General features: G+C 37.6%; 1 protein-coding gene across 3 annotated transcripts in view; it reads right to left on the bottom strand.

Moving 5' to 3' along the window:
• Positions 1–7,011: 7,011 nt before the first annotated feature.
• syt14a (synaptotagmin XIVa) overlaps positions 7,012–20,444 on the bottom strand; it is a 228,130-nt gene continuing 214,697 nt past the window's right edge. For 2 of the 3 annotated variants that reach the window (XM_043695734.1, XM_043695732.1), the window contains 2 exons: positions 16,227–16,283; positions 7,012–9,345 (listed from right to left, as the gene is read on the bottom strand). In XM_043695734.1, the coding sequence (XP_043551669.1) occupies positions 9,032–9,345; positions 16,227–16,283 (371 nt within the window). In that variant the 3' untranslated portion in view covers positions 7,012–9,031. The remainder of the gene's footprint in view (positions 9,346–16,226; positions 16,284–20,444) is intronic. The other variant, XM_043695733.1, reaches the window with a different exon arrangement.

The raw sequence follows: 20,444 nt of genomic DNA, 5'->3' as shown, positions 1-20,444 counted from the left end.
ACAGACATCTGCATTCAATCAGCTTGCCATTTTAAAAATTCATATCCATCAGGTTTAAAAATCATTTAATATTACATAATAATATTACTAAAGTATCTACAGTAAAGTTATTACTGTAAAGTTATTAAATATACTTATGGATGCAATATTATGGATAAAGTAATTATGAAATAGTTACTTCTGTTCAACTCACTTTTCATCCTCCTGTTCTGTTCTTTCTTCCACATTCTCATCTCAGTCAACAAGAAGTTATACTTCTAAAAGCTACTCACATAACGAAATACTATACTGCTTCATTGGCCAAAGACCAAGGAGGAATCAGGAAAGGTTTATGAAATAAGCAAAGACATGTCTAAATATATAGATTTTAAAGGTGGCAGAGATGACCAACAAGATTTAAGGAAGAAATTTCAGAGTAAATTTGTTGAGTAAAAGCAATGGGAACAATTTCATATGAAGTAAAGGTTTGGGTTCTTTCTAAAGGTTTCAGCAAGAATAGTGCCTGTTCTTAACTCGCATAAGTGCTGCAGAGGCCCATAAGACTCTAAGGTGTATGAACAGCAGCAGTCCATTTGGCTCAAATCTGAGATCATGACTGTTCTGATAATCGTGACTTGGAGGAAAGAAGTGAAAGTACTGTAGCCAAATTTGCAAACGGCACAAAAATAAGTGGAGAGGCAAGTTATGAGAGGGATACACACAGAGAGATATTGATGTTAAATCAGTGGGAAAAAACGTTGGAAAATGGACTATAATGTGCAAAAATATAAAGTTGTTCATTTTGAAAGGAAGAACAAAAGAACAGTGTTATTTAAATGGAAAAAACTGCAGAAAACCACAACACAAAGAGGCTTGGGGGTACTTGCGCATGGAACACAGAAAAGCTAACACACAGGTGCAGCAGGTAATCAGGAAGGCTCATGAAATGTTGGGTCTTATTTCAAGGGGATTGGAGTATAAGAGTTGGGAAGTGTTACTGCAACTGTACAAGGTGCTGGTGAGACCACATCTGGAATACTATGAGCAGTTTCATGCCCTTGTTTAAGGAAAGCTATCATTTCATTGGAGGCAGTTCAGAAAAGATTCACTAAGATGATCACTGGAGGGATGGTTTTATGAGGAAAGGCTAAACAGGTTGGGAGTTTACTTATTGGAGTTTAGAAGAACAAAAGGCAAACCCGTTGCAGCATATAGAATTCTTTAGGGGCCTAACAGGCTAAAGGCTGAGCGGATGTTTTCCCTATGGGAGAGCCTCGGACTAGCGGACATAAATCAGAATAAGGGGAGTCCAATTTAAGACTGAGATGCAGAGGAATTTCTTCTCTCAGAGGGTTGTGAATCTTTGGAACTTCTTGCCACAGAGAACTGTGGTAGTACAGGCCTCGCATATAGTTAAGTCTGAGATGGATAGAATCTTGATCAGGAGAGAAAAAGGTTATGGGAAAAGTTGGGAAAGTGAATGGTGGAGCAGACGTGAGAAGCTGAACAGCTTACTCTTGTTCCGACTTCTTATGGTCTTATAGTAAAGTCCACTGTCCTATTTTGTGCCCATAACTCTTGATCCCCTTACTGATTAAAGATTTATCTATCTAGCCTTGAATGTACTTAACACAGCCTTGACAGCTCTTTGTGGTAAAGAATTATACAGATTCACCACCCTCTGAGAAAAGAAATTCCTCCTTACGTCTGTCTTAAATGGGTGGCTCCTTACTTTGAGGTTATGCTCTCTCCTCCTGGAATCTCCCACATTGGGAAGCATCTCATAAGTTTCAGTGACAACCACACTTCAGACCTGAGTTACAGCTTCAGGAAGGTAAGACACATTCCTCAAAGAAGCACCAGTGCTGGCCCGACTCCTGTCATAAAACATGTTGCACATATAACATATAGGCCATTTATGCCTCTGCATCGATTCCGTCCAGTGCCCTGAGAATCTTGTATGTTTTAATAAAGTTACCTCATTCTTAAGCTTCAATGAGGAAAAGCGCAACCTACTCAAACGCTCCTCATAAAAAAATCCCTCCATACCTGGAATCAACGTAGTGAACCTTCTCTAGACTCGCTTGTGCTAGTGTGTCTTTCTTCAGAAAAAGAAATTATAGGTAGAAATAATTATGAAATCATGACTTCTGTTCCAGTCTTTTTCATTCTCTTTTTCTGTTCTCTCTTCTGTATTCTCATTTCTGGACTACAATGGACTTAATAGGCAAAATACCTGAGGAAATTGATTGGGGTTTAGTATGACTAATTTCTGCCCAAATAGAGTTCCCACCCCTCCTGTTTTCAGTGGGAATTTTCTGGAATGGACAATTGGTTTCTGAACCACAGTTGTTGGCAACTCATGAGAAACTGCTATATAAGTGATGCACATATTCAAAGTAATGTAGCTGTCATGACTTGCAAAAAAAACTCAGTTATCTGTGTCTTGTTGTCTCTTTGTTAGAATTCACTAGTTGTGAGGATAATGGATCGAGTCAATGAAAATTGCCTGGCGGTTTTGGGTGAAGGAGCGGTGCTCCGAAAGCTGGTACTTCCAAATAAACCTGTTGGACTATAACCTGGTGTGTGATTTTTAACTTTATTCGTATTGAGGTTCATTTAACAGCAATTATGTGAGAGCCATCTATGCTTCAACCAGACATTAATCGTTCAAACTTGCAACATGGAGATATATCTGTTGGCCTAAATGGCATATATGTTATATGTGCAACTTGTTTTATGACAGGAGTCGGGCCAGCACTGGTGCTTCTTTGAGGAATGTGTCTTACCTTCCTGAAGCTGTAACTCAGGTCTGAAGTGTGGTTGTCACTGAAACTTATGTGAATTGAATTAGATTTGGTTTATTATTCTTATCACTTACTGTGGACTCTGGGAAATATCACATGTTCAAATATTATGTGATTAAGTTTTACCTGGGCCAAATGCTGACAAATGTAACTAATTCAGTCTAGATAATCTGGTTGGCATGGACAAGTTGGTTTGAAGGATGCTGTATAACTCAATGACAGCACCACTTTGAGGTGGTGGCTGCTGCCTGCAATGCAGCTACCAAAGCTTAGATCAATAAAGGGCCCAGCCCACAGGTGAATGAGGGAGAGATGCAGTTACAGGGGAGGGATCACAGGCTTGGGTGGGCAGTTGTGGGAAGTAACTTACTCTCTTCTCAATGTTCAGTTCCTCAATCAGGCGCCAAGTGCCTGACAATGAAGCAATCTCAAATGCCCCAACCCCCACCAGCAGCTAACATGAAAACACACCAGGATTTGTTTCTCAAGCTCCCTGCATGGCATCTGCTCTGTCCACTGCTGGATGAATATCAATTGCAGCAAGATGAGGCTCTAAATTGGTATTCATTGGACTTAATTAAGGTAGCAGTGTAAAGGAAGTCCGGGCTTCAATCTGGTATCTTTCCATCCAAGTAAATACTACACTCTGCTCCAACTTGGTTTTGGAGAAGAGCATAAAATTCTACCCAACATGATTCTAAATTGAAAATTCTGATGCTACTTGAGTGCAATTTTTACTTTCTGCTCTCTCTAACTCCAGGAATTTCAGAAGTTTTATATTATTTCATATTCAATATGTTGCTACTGGTGTGTGAAATGTACAGCAAATTCCCATAATCAATTAGTTTATTGGAAGGAAGGCAGAGTAATTCCACACATCTGCATTACAGTCACTTTATTTACTTCATCTACATTTTTATTTCTATAACCTCTGCCTTTACCTTTCTTACCTCTGGGTTTGTTACTCTTATTGTTTGTACTTTTTAGAATGTTACATTGTTCCTTTATCCTTGTTTATTCCTTAACAGTTACTTAAACTTATTTTCTATTAGCATTTTTATTGCATTTTTTATTCAACTTTTTTTCTTACTTTTGGAATCTTCCATGATTTATTTCCACTGATAAGCATTTCTTCTAGACTGTTTTATCTTCTTCACTAGTAACCTCCCACAACTATTTCTTAATGCTGTGATTAATTAATGCCCTTGAAATTAGGTCTTAGGCTGCTACCTGACAGTCTTTTTAACCCATGGTCTGCTGGCTTCTAGGATGAAAACATAATTTCTCATATCTTGTCATGTCATATTGGAATCACATTATCAGTGCTTTCATGGAAACAGGCAACCTTGTTTATTTCTTAAGTGTCTGCTTAACATGCTGATATTGTTATTTTTCCTCTTGCATCTATATACATACTACCCAGCTGTGAGTATTGGGTACACATACAGGTTTACCATTTATTTTTCAAACTAACTAACCTCTATTGTAAAACAAAAGGGGCATAAATAGGAACTGCAGTGAGACAGCTACTCCAAAAATTGGGCTACTGCTGAAAAGAGAGCAATTTGTGGAAGAGGGCACTTAGATAAAAAGAGCAGATGGTGAGGCCCAATTTGATACTGTCATTGCAAATTGACTGAAAACCAGTGTACAGACGACAAGATTTTTCAGTTCGAGGTTGTTCTCTTCAGTTTGACAACATTGGAACATATTTTTCCTAACTTTATTTGCATTACATTCCAATGAAGTGCCACATTAGAATGTTTAGACATTCTTTTATTGTGTAGTTCACTGACCTCAATAACATAATATAGAATTATAGGTTATTTAATATAATTGAGAAAGGATGATCAAACGATGCAAAGTTAGCTAGTAACATGATTGTATTGGCTGGCTGTACTTCAATTACTGACAGCCAGTATCATACAATTGATCTATGCTATTAATTGATACTGAATGTAAGTTGTAATTCATTTACATTTAAAAGTAGTCAATTATAAAAATACTCAAAATAACTTTAGCTGCATTACAAATAGATCTGATCATTATTGCTGATTCAAATTGGCAATAATTACCCTTAAATTTATTTTTTTTTGTTGAAGGAGCATTTCTGAGTAATATAAGACTATATAATGTGAACATGGTCATCTTACAATTTTTCATGCAGTATTTTTCAATTTTTGCCCTAATGCCCTTCACTATTAGCTGCTTGAGAGGACAATGAGACAAGTTGTTCACTTTTCTCTATCCATGGTGCCCTATGAGCATCAATGCTACTAAATATTAGAAGATGTCAATTGAGATGAGTGATTATACCTTCTTCGATATGAGCACTTTGCTTTTAGTTGGGTCCATATTGGGATTTAATTTAGCTGTGATTAGATATCACAATATGAATATATGTTGAGCCAACAAAATATTAAATATTTATCCATTATGGTAAACTAATGACCAGTAGTGGAGATTATCAGGCATTTGATGAAAATGAAAAATGAGATGGCGTGATACAGATTTTAATATCTTACTTATTTCGCCAAGTTAAAAATCACATAACACCAGGTTATAGTCCAACAGGTTTAATTGGAAACACTAGCTTTCGGAGCGCCGCTCCTTTATCATCAACCACCTGATGAAGGAGCAGTGCTCCAAAAGCTAGTGCTTCCAATTAAACCTGTTGGACTATAACTTGGTGTTGTGTGATTTTTTAACTTTATACACACCAGTCCAACACCGGCATCAAGGAGGGGACATGAAAGGTCCTTAGTCGGTAGGATTAGGGAAAACCCTAAGGCTTTCTATAGGTATGTTAGGAATAAAAGAATGACTAGGGTAGGAATAGGTCCAGTCAAGGATAGTAGTGGGAAGTTGCGTGTGGAGGCAGAGGAGATTGGGGAGACACTGAATGAATACTTTTCTTCAGTATTTACTCAGGAACAGGGCATTGTCGTCGATGTGAATACTGAGTCACAAATAAGTAGAATGGATAGCTTTGAGGTATGTACAGAAGAGGTGTTGGAAATCCTGGAAAAGGTGAAAATAGATAAGTCCCCTGGGCCTGATGGCATTATCCTAGGATTCTCTGGGAAGCAAGAGAGGAGATTGCAGAGCCATTGGCCTTGATTTTTATGTCCTCTTTGTCTACAGGAGTAGTCCCAGAAGACTGGAGGATAGCAAATGTGGTTCCCTTGTTCAAAAAGGGGAGTAGGGATAGCCCTAATAACTATAGGCCGGTGAGTCTCACTTCCGTTGTGGGCAAAGTCTTAGAGAGAATTGTAAGGGATAGGATTTATGCACATCTGGATAGGAATAATGTGATCAAGGATAGTCAGCATGGTTTTGTGAAGGGCAAGTCGTGCCTCACAAACCTTATTGAATTCTTTGAAAAGGTGACGAAGGAGGTTGATGAGGGGAAAGCGGTAGATGTGGTATATATGGATTGTAGTAAGGCGTTTGATAAGGTTCCCCATGGTAGGCCACTGCAGAAAATACGGAGATATGGCATTGAGGGTGAGTTGGAGGTTTGGATTAGGAATTGGCTGGATGGAAGAAGACAGAGGGTAGTAGTTGATGGCAAAGTTTCTTCATGGAGTGCCGTCACTAGCGGTGTTCCGCAAGGATCTGTTTTGGGACCATTGCTGTTTGTCATTTTTATAAATGACCTGAAAGAGGGGTTAGAAGGTTGGGTGAGCAAGTTTGCGGATGATACGAAAGTCGAAGGAGTTGTTGACAGTGAGGAAGGATGTGGCAGGTTACAGCAGGATATAGAGAAGCTGCAGAGCTGGGCAGAAAGGTGGCAAATGGAATTCAATCTATCCCAGTAACCTGGCTTTCTTCATTGCCTTCCTATAGACTTCAGAACCTAGAAGCCTTCTTATAACAGTAAATGTCTTCCATCACTATAACGTTCCATATCTCTGTTAGTATATACAATACTCTCCTCCCTGAAACACCCCCTGTCTGTGCCTCTCAGACTGCCTGCCTCTCCCTACATCCATCCCTATTCCTGTCTCCAGAATCTAATCCAGCTCCCTCTATCTCTGTAAATTCCTCCAATCCCCAAACCCGTTTGTCCCACTGACCAGATGTAATTCTGTTTAGCTCAGCGAGTCGTAAGTTCATGGAATGCCCTGCCAGTAGCAGTGGTGGACTCTCCCTCTTTATGGGCATTTAAGCGGGCATTGGATAGGTATATGGAGGATAGTGGGTTAGTATAGGTTAGGTGGGCTTGGATCGGCGCAACATCGAGGGCCAAAGGGCCTGTACTGCGCTGTATTCTTCTATGTTCTATGTTCTATCTCCAAATCTTTACTCAGTTAGGTTTAGATTGACTGGCCAACAGTCTGAAAGTGCCTGGATTTGCTTTCAACTAAAAGGTGTTTTGTTTTCAAAGGCCGAATCTAAAACCTAAACAGCTTATACACCGTGAGGATAATTAATATTTTTTTAAAAGTCCAAAATACTAAGTGCAGTTCTATGTTCTAAAACTATTAGAACTCTATAAGTCCATAATAGAAACCGTTTCTAACATTGTCTGACAATGTAATATTGCAGTCATTCCTAGTTTAGAAAGGACTAATACAAATTGAGGATACTTTCCCCAGATCATTTGCACATACCTAGCATCTGCTATCAATATAAATCAATAATTGGCCAGATACCTAAAAGTAGGTGCTGATTTAATATTTCTCTCCATTTTTGGTGAAGTTTACTAAAACAAAAACTTATTTACTTAGATCTTAAGCAGTTACTTTGTTGCTCTATCCAATGTGCTTTAAAAGAACAGCTGTTAGATAGTAACTGCTTATCTTATTGAAGTATGAAACATTGAAGTATGTCGGTTGTAAGATATGATAATTGTATTAACCCTGTATAAAAAATCGGAGTCATATTTTAATGCAGCTTATTGAAGAATAAATTCAGCTGTGCTGAGTAAAACTAATATTATTTGATATTTTTCTACAATTCTAATATTAAAAAAAGGTACCTAATCAACAATTTCTTGGAAATATCTTAACTAAATCTGAGTTCAAACCCTCCCTTCCCATGCCTAAAATTATATACATTGAAATATGGTGTTATGAATTGCTTTGTGCTCATAGAATTAATAATGCTGGTGATGGGAAAGTTAGTTTCCTCCAATGTCATGTAATGGCAGTCTATGCTACTCCCAGTTCATGTACAGAATGGCGTAGCTGTAGTTCAGTAGTCAACAGACATTGTGGGAAAAGCTGACATAAGTACTTATGTATCATAAAGAAGCTGTATATCATTAATACAGAAAGTGCACACTGTTTACACATCTGCCAAACTGATCAGAGATATTGGAGAAATTAATACTCATGCTCCCCATCAGTAATGTACCATCCTGCACTCAAATAGAAATTTATATGCTTTGGTGACCAAATATAATGCTATTATATAGACGTGAGTTAAGAGGCTGATCAAGACACCAGCCATAGGGCACAGCTAAGAATCTTTCAGCTTTCAATCCAGTGAGTACTAAAGGCACCTCCATATACCTAATTATTCTGGTGAGTTGTTACTTTGCATTGTTTAAATTCATCAAATAAATAATAGAGAAACCTAATTTCACTATAATTAATAATTGTGGCCAGTTGGCTTACATGGAGCTTTTGACATTGTTCTTGTGCTTGCTTCTTGTGATACTGGAGTTTGCTGTAATGATTTGAATGCAATAGCTTCCTATCACAAAGTATGCAAGAGGCAGCTACAAGAAATCAAAGAGCAACTCACTTCAACATATAAAAACAGATTCCAACAGTGGTGGCTCAACAAATACAGTGTGAACAACAGAATTCCTTACTTTGGAAATTCACTACCACACCCTTTAACAGTAAAATTGCCAAGCTCATGCCTCACCAAAATAATTTCTTATAATATGGTTTTTGACTATTAATCACTATCTTTCTGCATTTCCTCAACTAATGACTTAAATATTACAGACCATATTGTTTGGGCTTTTCAAACAATATAATTTTTCTCTAATTCTCTAAAAACTGTTATGCCTCACCTTAAGTGTTGCACTGATAGTAAATGATACACATTATACAGGAAATTGTGTTCCCTCACATTTTCCATAAAGTCATTACTTTCCAGCATTATCATGAACTGAGCCAAAAATGAGGCAATTGTCATATTCTGCAACCACTAGTTTGGTTAAGAAAGTCTGAAAGACATTGTTTTGAACCCTGAGCCAAAGCCCACTGCAATATACAACGTATTCATTAGGATTCTAATAATGAATGCCATCGACAAACTTGCTGTCCTTTCGATTCCTTCATTTCAGTCCAATGATTCAGCTCTTCCTCGCCTGAGCTGTTGAGGCCAAGTGAAATCCAGCCAATCATTTCCTTGCGTTTCATGCTCCGTTTGTTATACACAGACAGTATGAGTGTCACATCGGAGAGTTGAAATAGTGCTACCTGAAAAATGAATGTTTCTTTGTACACAGGATTTGGTTGGCCTCGACGAATGGACGTCTTACATTTGGACATCTCCTGACCCATAGAATTCAGCAGTGTTAACTTGACATATGTGTCTGGAAAAGCAATATGGTTTAAAAGAGGCATCAGAAGTTAGAAAATACTCTTTTTGTAATCATTATATTGCTATCAATGTCAAACACTTAGCAAGCTTCCACTAGCCACAACACTTTGTAAGCATACTAATCTCTGTAACAGAGTATACAATACATAGAAGAAATGAAAAGGTATGCCTAAAATATAGCAGAGGTGATGAAATGAATAAGGAACAAGGATCAACAGGGAGCACAAAGAATGCCATCAAAACAATTTGAAATGGGATGGACATTAATTATAGCAACAGCTGGAATAACAATCTCTCCATTTTATTTTGGTTTTTGTTTAAATTCTGAAGTAACTAGCAACAGTAATGCAGAAAATGAATTTGTTATATGAAAATATCTGTTTGAATCTTGAATCTTAGTGAGTCTAATTGTGGGCCATAACCCTTCTTTTCAGTAATTTGTTTTCATTTTTTTCATTCTGTACTAACCAAGGTGAAGTTTGACAGTGTTCAGATTTATTAACTTTTTTTGTCAAAAGTCGTAAATCATTAGGTATTCACAGGTTATATTATTCTGTTCATAACTCTCTTTTCCTGGTCCAACAACATATTGGTCAGCCCAAACTTCAGAAGAATCATGTGGAATTTTCATTTATGATGGCTTTTCTAATGAGCAGGTAATTATTATGTTATGTTTCATAAAAGAAGACAAATCTGACCTTTTAAAAATAATTTTGAGTATATTGCCCAGAAGTCACATGGCTGTCTTTGTTACTTAATTGTCAGCCAAAAAGCAGAAAAACTGGTATGATACCTCAACACTAATTTCAAAGGAAGATATTTAGAACTTGACTAACCTCAGACAACACAATGGGTCTTTAAAGGTCTGAGAATTTAAAGCTTCTGAGACAAACAGGAAACTGGAAGACCCCTACAAGGAACATATTTAACTCTATATTGTGGAAAGAGCTTCATCAAAGTTAATACTGTAGACATCCTAAGTTTTGATTTGGAGAAGATCCGAGAACAAAAGAACACCAAGGAGAACGTAAACAGAAAACCACCAGAGTGAGGTGTTCAACTAAACAGACTTCCAAGGAACAGGTTTTCATAAATCAACAATAGTTTTACTGAAAAAAGTCCTGGCAATTTTCAAATATTGTATCCATGGAAGTAGTGAGGATCACAAAGCCTTCTTTCTCTCAAAGTCTGTTTTCCCTACTAAACTCATCTCTGTGAACAAACTCTATCCATATTCAACTACAGTTCCCACAATAGCTGTTGAGTTCTGAATTCAAGTTTTCAAACCTTTCACATTGGGAAGAGAAATCTTCAAGGTCTACAACAATAACAGAGGGATCTTATTCTCATCCATATCTACTTTTAATTGTTGTGTTTGTATTCTATCTAAAAGCTGTATTTTTGTTAGTAACTTTCATGAATAGTTGTGTAATAATCTAACCTTTGATCTTGTTTAAGGCTAAAGCTGCACTATTATTTTTAAATTGGAATACCATTAGACCATAAGACATAGGAGTGGAAGTAAGGCCATTCGGCCCATGGAGTCCACTCCACCATTCAATCATGACTGATGGGCATTTCAACGCCATTTACCCGCACTCTCCCCATAGCCCTTAATTTCTTGCAAGATGAAGAAGTTATCAACCTCTGCCTTGAAGACATTTCCCTGCACCTCCATGGTAATGAATTCCACAGGCCCACCATTCTCTGGCTGAAGAAATGTCTCCTCATTTCCAATCTAAATTGACCCTCTCCAATCCTAAGGCTGAGCCCACAGGTCCTAGTATCCCCATCTAATGGAAACAAATTCCCACTGTCCACCCTTTCTAAGCCATGCATTATCTTGTAAGTTTCTATTAAATCTCCCCTCAACCTTCTAAACTCTAATGATCCTCAGCCGATCATTGTATGTTAGGTCTACCAATCCAGGGATCATCCGTGTGAATCTATGCTGGACACATTCCAGTGCCAGTATGTCCTTTTTGAGGTGTGGGACCCAAAATTGGACACAGTATTCTAAAACTGGGGCCTAACTACAGCTTTATAAACCTTTATAAAGTCTACAGCTTCATAAAGTCTCAGTAGCACATCACTGCTTTTACATGACAACATTACATTTGCTGTCTTAACCACGGACTCAATCTGTAAGTCAACCTTTAGAGAATCCTGAACTAGCACTCCCAGATCCCTTTGTACTTTGGCTTTATGAATTTTCTCACCGTTTAGAAAAAAGTCCATGCCTGTATTCTTTTTTCAAGACCTCACATTTGCTCAGGTTGAATTTCATCAGCCATTTCTTGGACCACTCTCCTAAACTGTCTAAATCTTTCTGCAGCCTCACCACCTCCTCAGAACTACCTGCCTGTCCACCTATGTACAAACTAAAAGGGTCTAAATGCAAAATCTAAATTCACATTCATGGATAATGATGTAGCCAGTATTGCTTCAATTATTCTTGATTTTCAAATCATGTATTTGTTCTGGTCCATTACCGATGCTGTATTTTTTAAAAATTCATTCATGGGATATGGGAGCCACTAGCTGGCCAGCATTTATTACCAGCTCCTAGTTGCCCTTCAGGAGGTGCTAATGAGCTACCTTCATTAACTGCTGCAGTCCTGTGCTCTAGGTTGACTCACAATGTTGTTAGGGAGAGAACTCAAGATTTTGACCCTGTGTTAGTGAAGGAACAGCAAAATATTTTCAAGGCAGGATGGTGAGTGGCTTGGAGGGGAACTCGCAGGTGTGGTGCCCTTGTCCTTCTAGATGGAAGCAGTTGCGGATTTGGAAGGTGCTGTCTAAAGATCTTTGATGAATTTCTGCAGTGCATCTTGAAGATAGTACACACTACTGCTACTGAGTGTTGGTGGTGGAGGGAATGAATGTTAGTGGATATGATACCAATCAAGTGAGCTGCTTTTCCTGATGATGTCAAGCTTTGAATGCTGTTGGAGCTGCACCCTCCAGGAAAATTCCATCACACTCTTGTGCCTTGTAGATGTTGGATAGGCTTTGGGGAGTCAGGAGGTGAGTTTTTCAACACAGTATTCCTTGCTCCTGACCTGGTCTTGTAGTGTTTGTACTTATATGATATGTCCAGTTGAATATCTGTCCAAGGGTAACCTCCAGAATGTTGACAGTGGGGGGTCCAGTGATGGTAACATCATTAAATGGGGTGGTGGTCAGATTGCCTGGCATTTGTGTGGCTTAAATATTACTTGCCACTTGTCACACCAAGCCTGGGTATTGTTCAGATCTTGTTGCATTTGAATGTGGATTGTTTCAGTATCTGACGAGTCGCAAATGGTGAAAAACATTATGCAATCATCAGCAAACATCCCCACTTCTGACCTTATGATCGAGGGAAAATCATTGATGAAACTACTGAAGATGGTTGGTCCTAGAACATTATGGGAGAAAGTGAGGACTGGAGATGCTGGAGATCAGCATTGAAAGTGTGTTGCTGGGAAAGCACAGCATCCGAGGAGCAGGAGAATTGACATTTCGGGCATAAGGAATGTTGAAGGACACTACCTACAACACTAAGACACTAAAACTGCTTAATTGACTTCATACAGAACTATTAATAGCAATGAACCTATACTGGATTTAAAAACAACTCCCAGAATTAAAAAGATGATATACAAATATAAGATGCACACTAGTGTGTTGCTTAAAAAATAACATTTATTTTTTCTTTAATACTCAAGCATAGTATTATGCCAAAATTACTAAGATGAATATTTACATTGTCCCAACTCTTCATAATTTTAATAGATCTCATCTGTACCTTTTCGAAGATAAATAACAACTGAATTAAAAAGTAGGTTTCTTTTCTCAATATATATATACATTATGTTGATTTGTTTTACTGCAAGTCCGGAAATGTCAACAGTTATATTGATGGAGAAAACCTTTTTGTTTGTCTGACTTGAAGGAGTTTGCTATCTTCTTAAGTTGATTTTCAGAAAGTGGGCAGTGTTCATTTGACACAGCCACAGTTTAGGTGGGGGGAGCTGGTAGATACAAATCAAAATTCTAACTGATCCTGTTTATTTCCCACATGGTGAATTACATTAACATTATCCATTGCTGTCAATTTTTGTGATAACTGATTCATCCAATTTTTTGATAATTTTGTTTAAAGTTCCAAATTTTATATTTGAAATATCACTTTTACTAAAGGTAATTTGTTAATCATATTTACCCCACATGATTCAAACATAAAATACAACAAACCAGATCACTTTATTTCTATGAAACCTTGATCTAAGCCCAGATTTTGCAGTTAATGAGGAAGTCACACTGTTCAGCTAACTCAAAGAAAGCAATCCACCAAGATCTACAACCTACCCCTTGGTCAAGGTAAGTGTGAATATGATACCAAGTGAAGTGGGCCTGTAACAGTATTGTCATCAAGCAAGGTAAGTAGTCAATCAAATTTAAGTGCTGTCATCAGAAAGTTAAAAAGCCAATCAAATTAAAGTAATGTTACAGACAACAAACCAAAAGTAAAATACAATGATTATCATTGATGTGATGATGCTGTTCCTTTAAGTTGGTTATATTGTCCTAGTTTTTTGTTCAGAAGGTTGTAAAAATACTGGTTCCAAAAAGTTTGGCCTTGGATGGGTTTTAGGGCCAATTTGATGATAGTCAACAGATATTGCCTCATGGAAAAGGCTTTCAAGTTTGAAAAAAAAACATTTGTACAATGAAAGGGGAGTGGCCACTTCTCCCAGCTCAGCTTTCCTCTGGTTTGGTTTGGTCTGGATATTCACGGAAAGCAGTCAGGTAGCTGTGAAGTTGCTGAGCCCAAAGAAGCAGGTCCATGCTGAACCTCTCTCTCTGACTTCTCTCCTGTAAGACTCTATTGGGATAATCTGTAGGTTTTTCGAATAGGTTAAGTTATTCGGTATTCTGTTCTCTTTTCTTTGTGTTTCATTCGGTAATCTTATAAATAAATTCAGTTTTGTTTCAAACTAAATGGTTTGACAAGCTGCATCACTCCTGAAGTCTCTACATTATACCTGCTTAAAATAAGCAGCCAAGTTAAGGTCTGGGCTACTTGTTTTGAGGGGGTCTGACCTGGTCTATAAAATACATGTTTTAAAGATGTTTTTACAGATGTTTTGTTTTCTATCTTAACCCCTTGTGTATGTTCCAATACTTTATTATGCTTTCTATAATATTTAATTAAATAGAAATCATGTAATTTAAAATTATGTGGAACATTTTATCATTATGGCAAAATGTGATATTCCTTAAATGTAAAATCAATATTTTCAGAGCCAGAGACATTTTCAGCAATAATTAGGAATTTAGTATATCATCAAATGAAAGTTACACCTTATTCCACCAGATGCATCCTTTCAAACATTTTGCAGGAAGATTGAAAGCATAAAAAGGCAAGTCGTCTTCAATTCAGTGATCTCTAATTAATTGAAGTCTGTGGTGCTTAAACAGCACATCCTATGAAAAATCATAATCTCACTGCCAGTAACTTCTGGATTTTTGTGTTTAACTGTGCTTGTGCTGACTCTAGAAATTACTGACACTATCAGAAAAATAATTGTGGTGAACATGATAATTTTGCCATCATAATGACTGTAAAATTGAATCCAATACTTAAGTACAAAATCTGCATCTAAACCTGAGACATTTCTGATTCTGAATTTTCAAAGCATGAAATAAGATCGGATTGGATAGTGAAGGTGTTTGGTGTGCTTTCCTTTATTGGACATACAATTGTGTACAGGAGTTGAGAGGTCATGTTGTTATGTTGCGGCTGTACAGGACATTGGTTAGGCCGCTGTTGGAATATTGTGTGCAATTCTAGTCTCCTTCCTATTGGATGGATGTTGTGAAACTTGAAATGGTTCAGAAAAGATTTACAAGGATGTTGCCAGGGTTGGAGGATTTGAGCTACAGAGAGAGGCTGAATAGGCTGTTTTCGCTGAGTGTCGGAGGCTGAGGGGTGACTTTACAAAGGTTTATAAAATCATGAAGGGCATGGATAGGATAAATAGACAAGATCTTTTCCCTGGGGTGGAGGAGTCCAGAACTAGAGGGCATAGGTTTAGGGTGACAGGGGAAAAATTTAAAAGGGACCTAAGGGGCACCTTTTTCATGCAGAGTGTGATGTGGGTATGGAATGAGTTGCCACAGGAAGTGATGGAGGCTGGTACAATTACAACATTTAAAAGGCATCTGGATGAGTATATGAAGAGGAAGGGTTTAGAGGGATATGGGCCAAGTGCTGGCAAATGGGACTAGATTAGGTTAGGATATCTGGTCGGCATGGATGAGTTGGACCCAAGTTGTTTCCATGCTGTATATTTCTATGACTGTAACTGTCAAACATCACCCACAATGAGCAGTACATTATTCAAATAGTATTGATTATATGTGCAACAGCATTAATTATTCCTATTTTGTTTGAACAACTATTAAAGTGTTAAATTATTTGTTGAGTAATAATTAGGGAATAAATGTCAACTATCTTTATCATATATTCATTAAAATCCCTGATCAAAGTATTGAATTGTTTGGTAAAGCAGATATCAGAATTCGGTAGCTCTTTTGTTTTTAATTTCACAACACCTCACATCTCATATAAAACACTTCCAATATCCACATACAGTAATGACAGATAGAACGTTATACCTATTCTGAATGACCTTTACCATAGCCCTGTTCCATATAAGGAGAGATGGTTAGTTCCAGCAGTATAATTTATCCTGATCACAGAAAATAACATTAGATAAAAGTCTCTTAAAGCCAGCACGAATGGTGGACAGCTTCACTGCTGGCAAGTTTCTTTCACATGAAAGAGACAAGAGCCACTAATAGCAATCCTGTACTGCAACTCACCTCGGATTATATAAACCTGCCCACCTATCAAGTGTTTTAGACAACAGAACAGTCCATCTGACAACAGGGGGTGGAAAGCAGTAAAAGAAATAATGGCCAGATGTCAATAGTTGGGTGAGAAAGGGTCATAGGTCAAAAGTTAAAACGAGGAACACTGTTTATTACAGTGGTAAAAGTACAAGAGCTTTAACAGGTTAGTAACAAGAAAAGGTTCAATAGAGAGGATTATTAGGTCTCTGACGCAATAACTCAATTTCTCATTATTATGCCACAAAAGTGCACATTTACAATCCTTTTAAAAAACTAATCACTTTGCAATTTCAGCATATTACTATTTCTTCCCTCTTCATGAACAAGAAAATCAAAGGTCCTTGTTTCCCTTGTACTGCATAGTGACATTGCATTGCCCACTTTATTGACCATTGTGTCTGGAATTTATTAAGTTTGTCACAAAATCAACTAAATTTGTGAATTGCAATACAACAAAATATAACATGCAAGCAAAATCTTATCTGTAAAAAGGTAAGGTTGGACTTCAAATGCCACTTGAAGTAGGTTAACAAGTCCTTTTAAGAGATATACATTTTCAGAATGAATTTCTTGCCAAGTGTAGTTTGTTTATAGTCAAAGTAATTGTGCAACAACTACAAATCTCACAAGCAGTAAGAAAATATTACTAATTTTTGTTTCTTTTTCACCTCTGGTCATGAAATATAAACTGTTAAAAAAAAATAACCAATCCAACAAAATAGATTTCAAGAAAAGTTATTTAAAATGCATGACTAATAAAACTGTTGCAGTAACAGATTTTGATCGAATTTAAGTCAAATGTGCAATTGTAGAGAAATGTTACATATTTAGCAAGAACATTGTTGCACTTCCACTATTTTTAATGTGATAATTGATTTAAAAAATTACCTATAGTTTAGTGCACGTAACTGTAGAATTACAAATTCTTGCAGTTTTTCATCTGAGTGCCAGTAATAACATGTGAAATCAATGTTATTGTGAAAGGCAAACAGTTTCAAAAATTCAGTTGATTTACCAAAACTCTATTATTTTTAAATTTGTCTGATAAGTTATTTCTGGAATTGTTGCAGAAAAATCCAATCACATACAAAAAAATGGCAATTTATAGATACAAAAACCATTTTTATATGATCAGAGCAAAGATTAATGAAAAATCAACAGATGTAATAATACAGATCAAATACCAAGTCACCAAAATGGTATTGCTCAGCTACTCAAAGCGCATTTTGCGATTAATGCTTCGGTCATATGGAAATTGGGTGTTTTAATAAGCTTAGAAATAACACTGTGATCAAGATTCTAGCCCTAACTTTGTAATCAATCACAGTGAACAATGCTATTGTAGCCTCAGGATTGTGTGCCTGATTTTTCAAGTTCAAGCCAAACATGCACTTTCTTGTTTTGGGCACCCATCATTTTTATTAGCTCCAATTTACCAGTGCAAATAATTACCAGTAAACCTTCATGAAGCTTTGGTAAAAATAATGGTAAAATAACTCAGTGGTTAGCACTGCTGCCTCAGAGCACCAGGGACCCACAGTCGATTCCAGTTCGTCTGCGTGGGTTTCCTCCGGGCGCTCCAGTTTCCTCCCACAATCCAAAGATGTGCAGGTTAGGTGAATTGGCTATGCCAAATTGCTGATAGTGTTCTGGGAAGTGTAGGTTAGGTACATTAGTCAGGGGTAAATGTAGAAGTAGTAGGGGAGTGGGTCTGGATGGGTTACTCTTCAGAGGGTCGGTGTGGACTTGTTGGGCCAAAGGGCCTGTTTCCACACTGTAGGGATTCAATGAATGTTTAAGAATGACTAGGTTTCACTGTGGCAACAGCCATAGTACTTGAGTGCTTGAAAAATACTTGCACAAAAAAGAAAACAATTTTGTTTTCCATTTAATGCAAAGCTGTTGAAAAACAAAAACAAGTGATTGTGTTTGGAATTTAAAATTTCATAATATATTTTATAATTTGATAGAAAATTCTTGCAATATGTTTTGAGTGGAAATGTTTAGAAGTCACATTTTTAAATGTAAGATTGAAAAGCATGTGAAGGATCCAAAAATGTATGCAGGTTGATCATAAGAACAATTCCTTTTGAAGGCTTATGCAACTAAATAAAATTGTACAAAGTTAATTTAGTTTTAATAATTATGCAACAGAATTGAAAGAAAAATAGTAATTTAGTATAAACAGTCTTAATTGAAATTCTCCAGAACTGTTTAATAATGTGGGTTATGAAAGTGGTGAAAATATACAACCTTTAGGCAAACTACTTCCCTAGGATGGGGGATTTCAAGACTAGTGGGCACATTTTTAAGGTGAGAGGAGAGAGATTTTAAAAGGGGCAAATCTTTTACATGAAGAGTGGCTTGCGCATGGAATAAACTTCCTGATGAAGTGGTGGGTGTGGATGCAATTACAATGTTTGAAAGACATTTGGATAAGCACATGAATAGGAAAGGTTTGGAGAGATAATGGTCAGGAGCAGGCAGGACTAGTTTAGTTTGGGATTATGTTCAGCATGGACTGGTTGGACTGAAGGGTCTGTTTCCATGCTGTATGACTGTATGACCCTATTGAACTGTAAACTGCTTGGTATGCTATTGAAAGGAATGTAAGTTGGACCATAAATTATATTTTTCCAAGGTTTGCCTTTAATTTTACTTTGTTTATTTGGTCATAATGTTCAACTTTATCAAAGTGTAACTATAGGTAATGTTTGTAGTATGAATAAGGACTACAAAGTCTGTTTGACACACAAGATTAGAATTTATTGTTGGAATCAATAGTGGATGATCTATTTTTATTTTGTTTTTATGTGTTTAAATGTGTTTTATTTTGTTCATTCATCAGATGTTAGTTTTGTTGGCTGGGCCAGCATTTATGGCCCATTTCTAGTTGCCTTTGAGAAGGCCATGGTAAGCTGCTCCCTTTCATTTTCTTTAAAAAGACCCAAAATGCCCATGGGAAGGAATTTCAGGATTATGACCCAGAAACACTGAAGATATGGCAATGCATTTCTAAGTCAGGATGGTTTGCAGCTAGGAGGGGAACTTGCAGGTGGAGGTGTTCCCATGCATCTGCTGCCCTTGTCCTTCCAGCTTGCAGCTGTCATACATTTGGAAGTGCTGTCTCAGGAGTTGTGCCAGTGTAGCTGCGGAAGATGGTGAATTTCCATAATGCATTTTGTACATGGTACACATTGAAGCTACTGAACATCAGTGGTGGAGGGAGTGAATGTTTGTAGAATATGCTGTTGTGTCCTAGATGATGTTAAGCTTCTGGTGTTGTTGGCGCTGCACCCAACCAGGCAAGTGGGCAATATTCAATCACACTTCCAATTTGTACCTTATAGATGGTGGATAGGATCTGGGGAATCAAAGGGTGAGCTACTCGCTATAAGATTCCTAGCCTCTGACCTGCTGTTGTAGCCACAGGATTTATATGATTAGTCCAGTTTAATTTCTGGTCAATGATAACTCACAGAATATAGATAGTAAGGGATTCCATGATGGTAATGTTATTGAATTTTAAGGGATGATGGTTAGATACTCTAATATTGGAGATGATCATTGTGGCATGAATGTTACTTGCCACTTGTCAGCCCAAACCTAAATACTGTCCAGGTCTAGCTGCTTTTGGTCACTGCTTCAATCATGAAGAGTCATAAATGGTACTGAACATTGTGCAATTATTAGTGAACGTACCCACTTCTGACCTTAAGATGGAGGGGAGACAATTGATAAAGCAGCTGAAGGTAGTTTGGCCCAGAACACACACTGAGGAACTCCAGCACAGCATCCTGGAACTGAAATGACTGACCTCCACCAACCACTACTATCTTCCTTTCTGTCAGGTATGACTCCAACCAGTGGAGAGTTTTCCCCGATTCTCAATTTTGCTTAAGCTCCTTGAAGCTGTGTCTGGTCAAATGTAGGTATGATGTTAAGAGAAATCACCCTCATCTAACCTCTGGAATTAATGTCCATGTTTGAACCAAGGCTGTCAAAGCTGGGTGCACTGGCAGAATCCAAACTGACCATCAGTAAGCATACCTCGACACGGTCCTGTCCCCCTTAGTCCAAGAACTCCCCACCTACGTTTGGGACACCACCCACGCCCTCCACCTCCTCCATGATTTTCGCTTCCCCAGTCCCCAATGCCTTATCTTCACCATGGACATCCAGTCCCTG

This window comes from Chiloscyllium plagiosum, chromosome 9 (assembly GCF_004010195.1).
Source record: "Chiloscyllium plagiosum isolate BGI_BamShark_2017 chromosome 9, ASM401019v2, whole genome shotgun sequence".
Classification (NCBI taxonomy): Eukaryota; Metazoa; Chordata; class Chondrichthyes; order Orectolobiformes; family Hemiscylliidae; genus Chiloscyllium; species Chiloscyllium plagiosum.
Note: the sequence above shows the minus strand (reverse complement) of the source record. Positions and strands in the feature narration are given on the sequence as shown.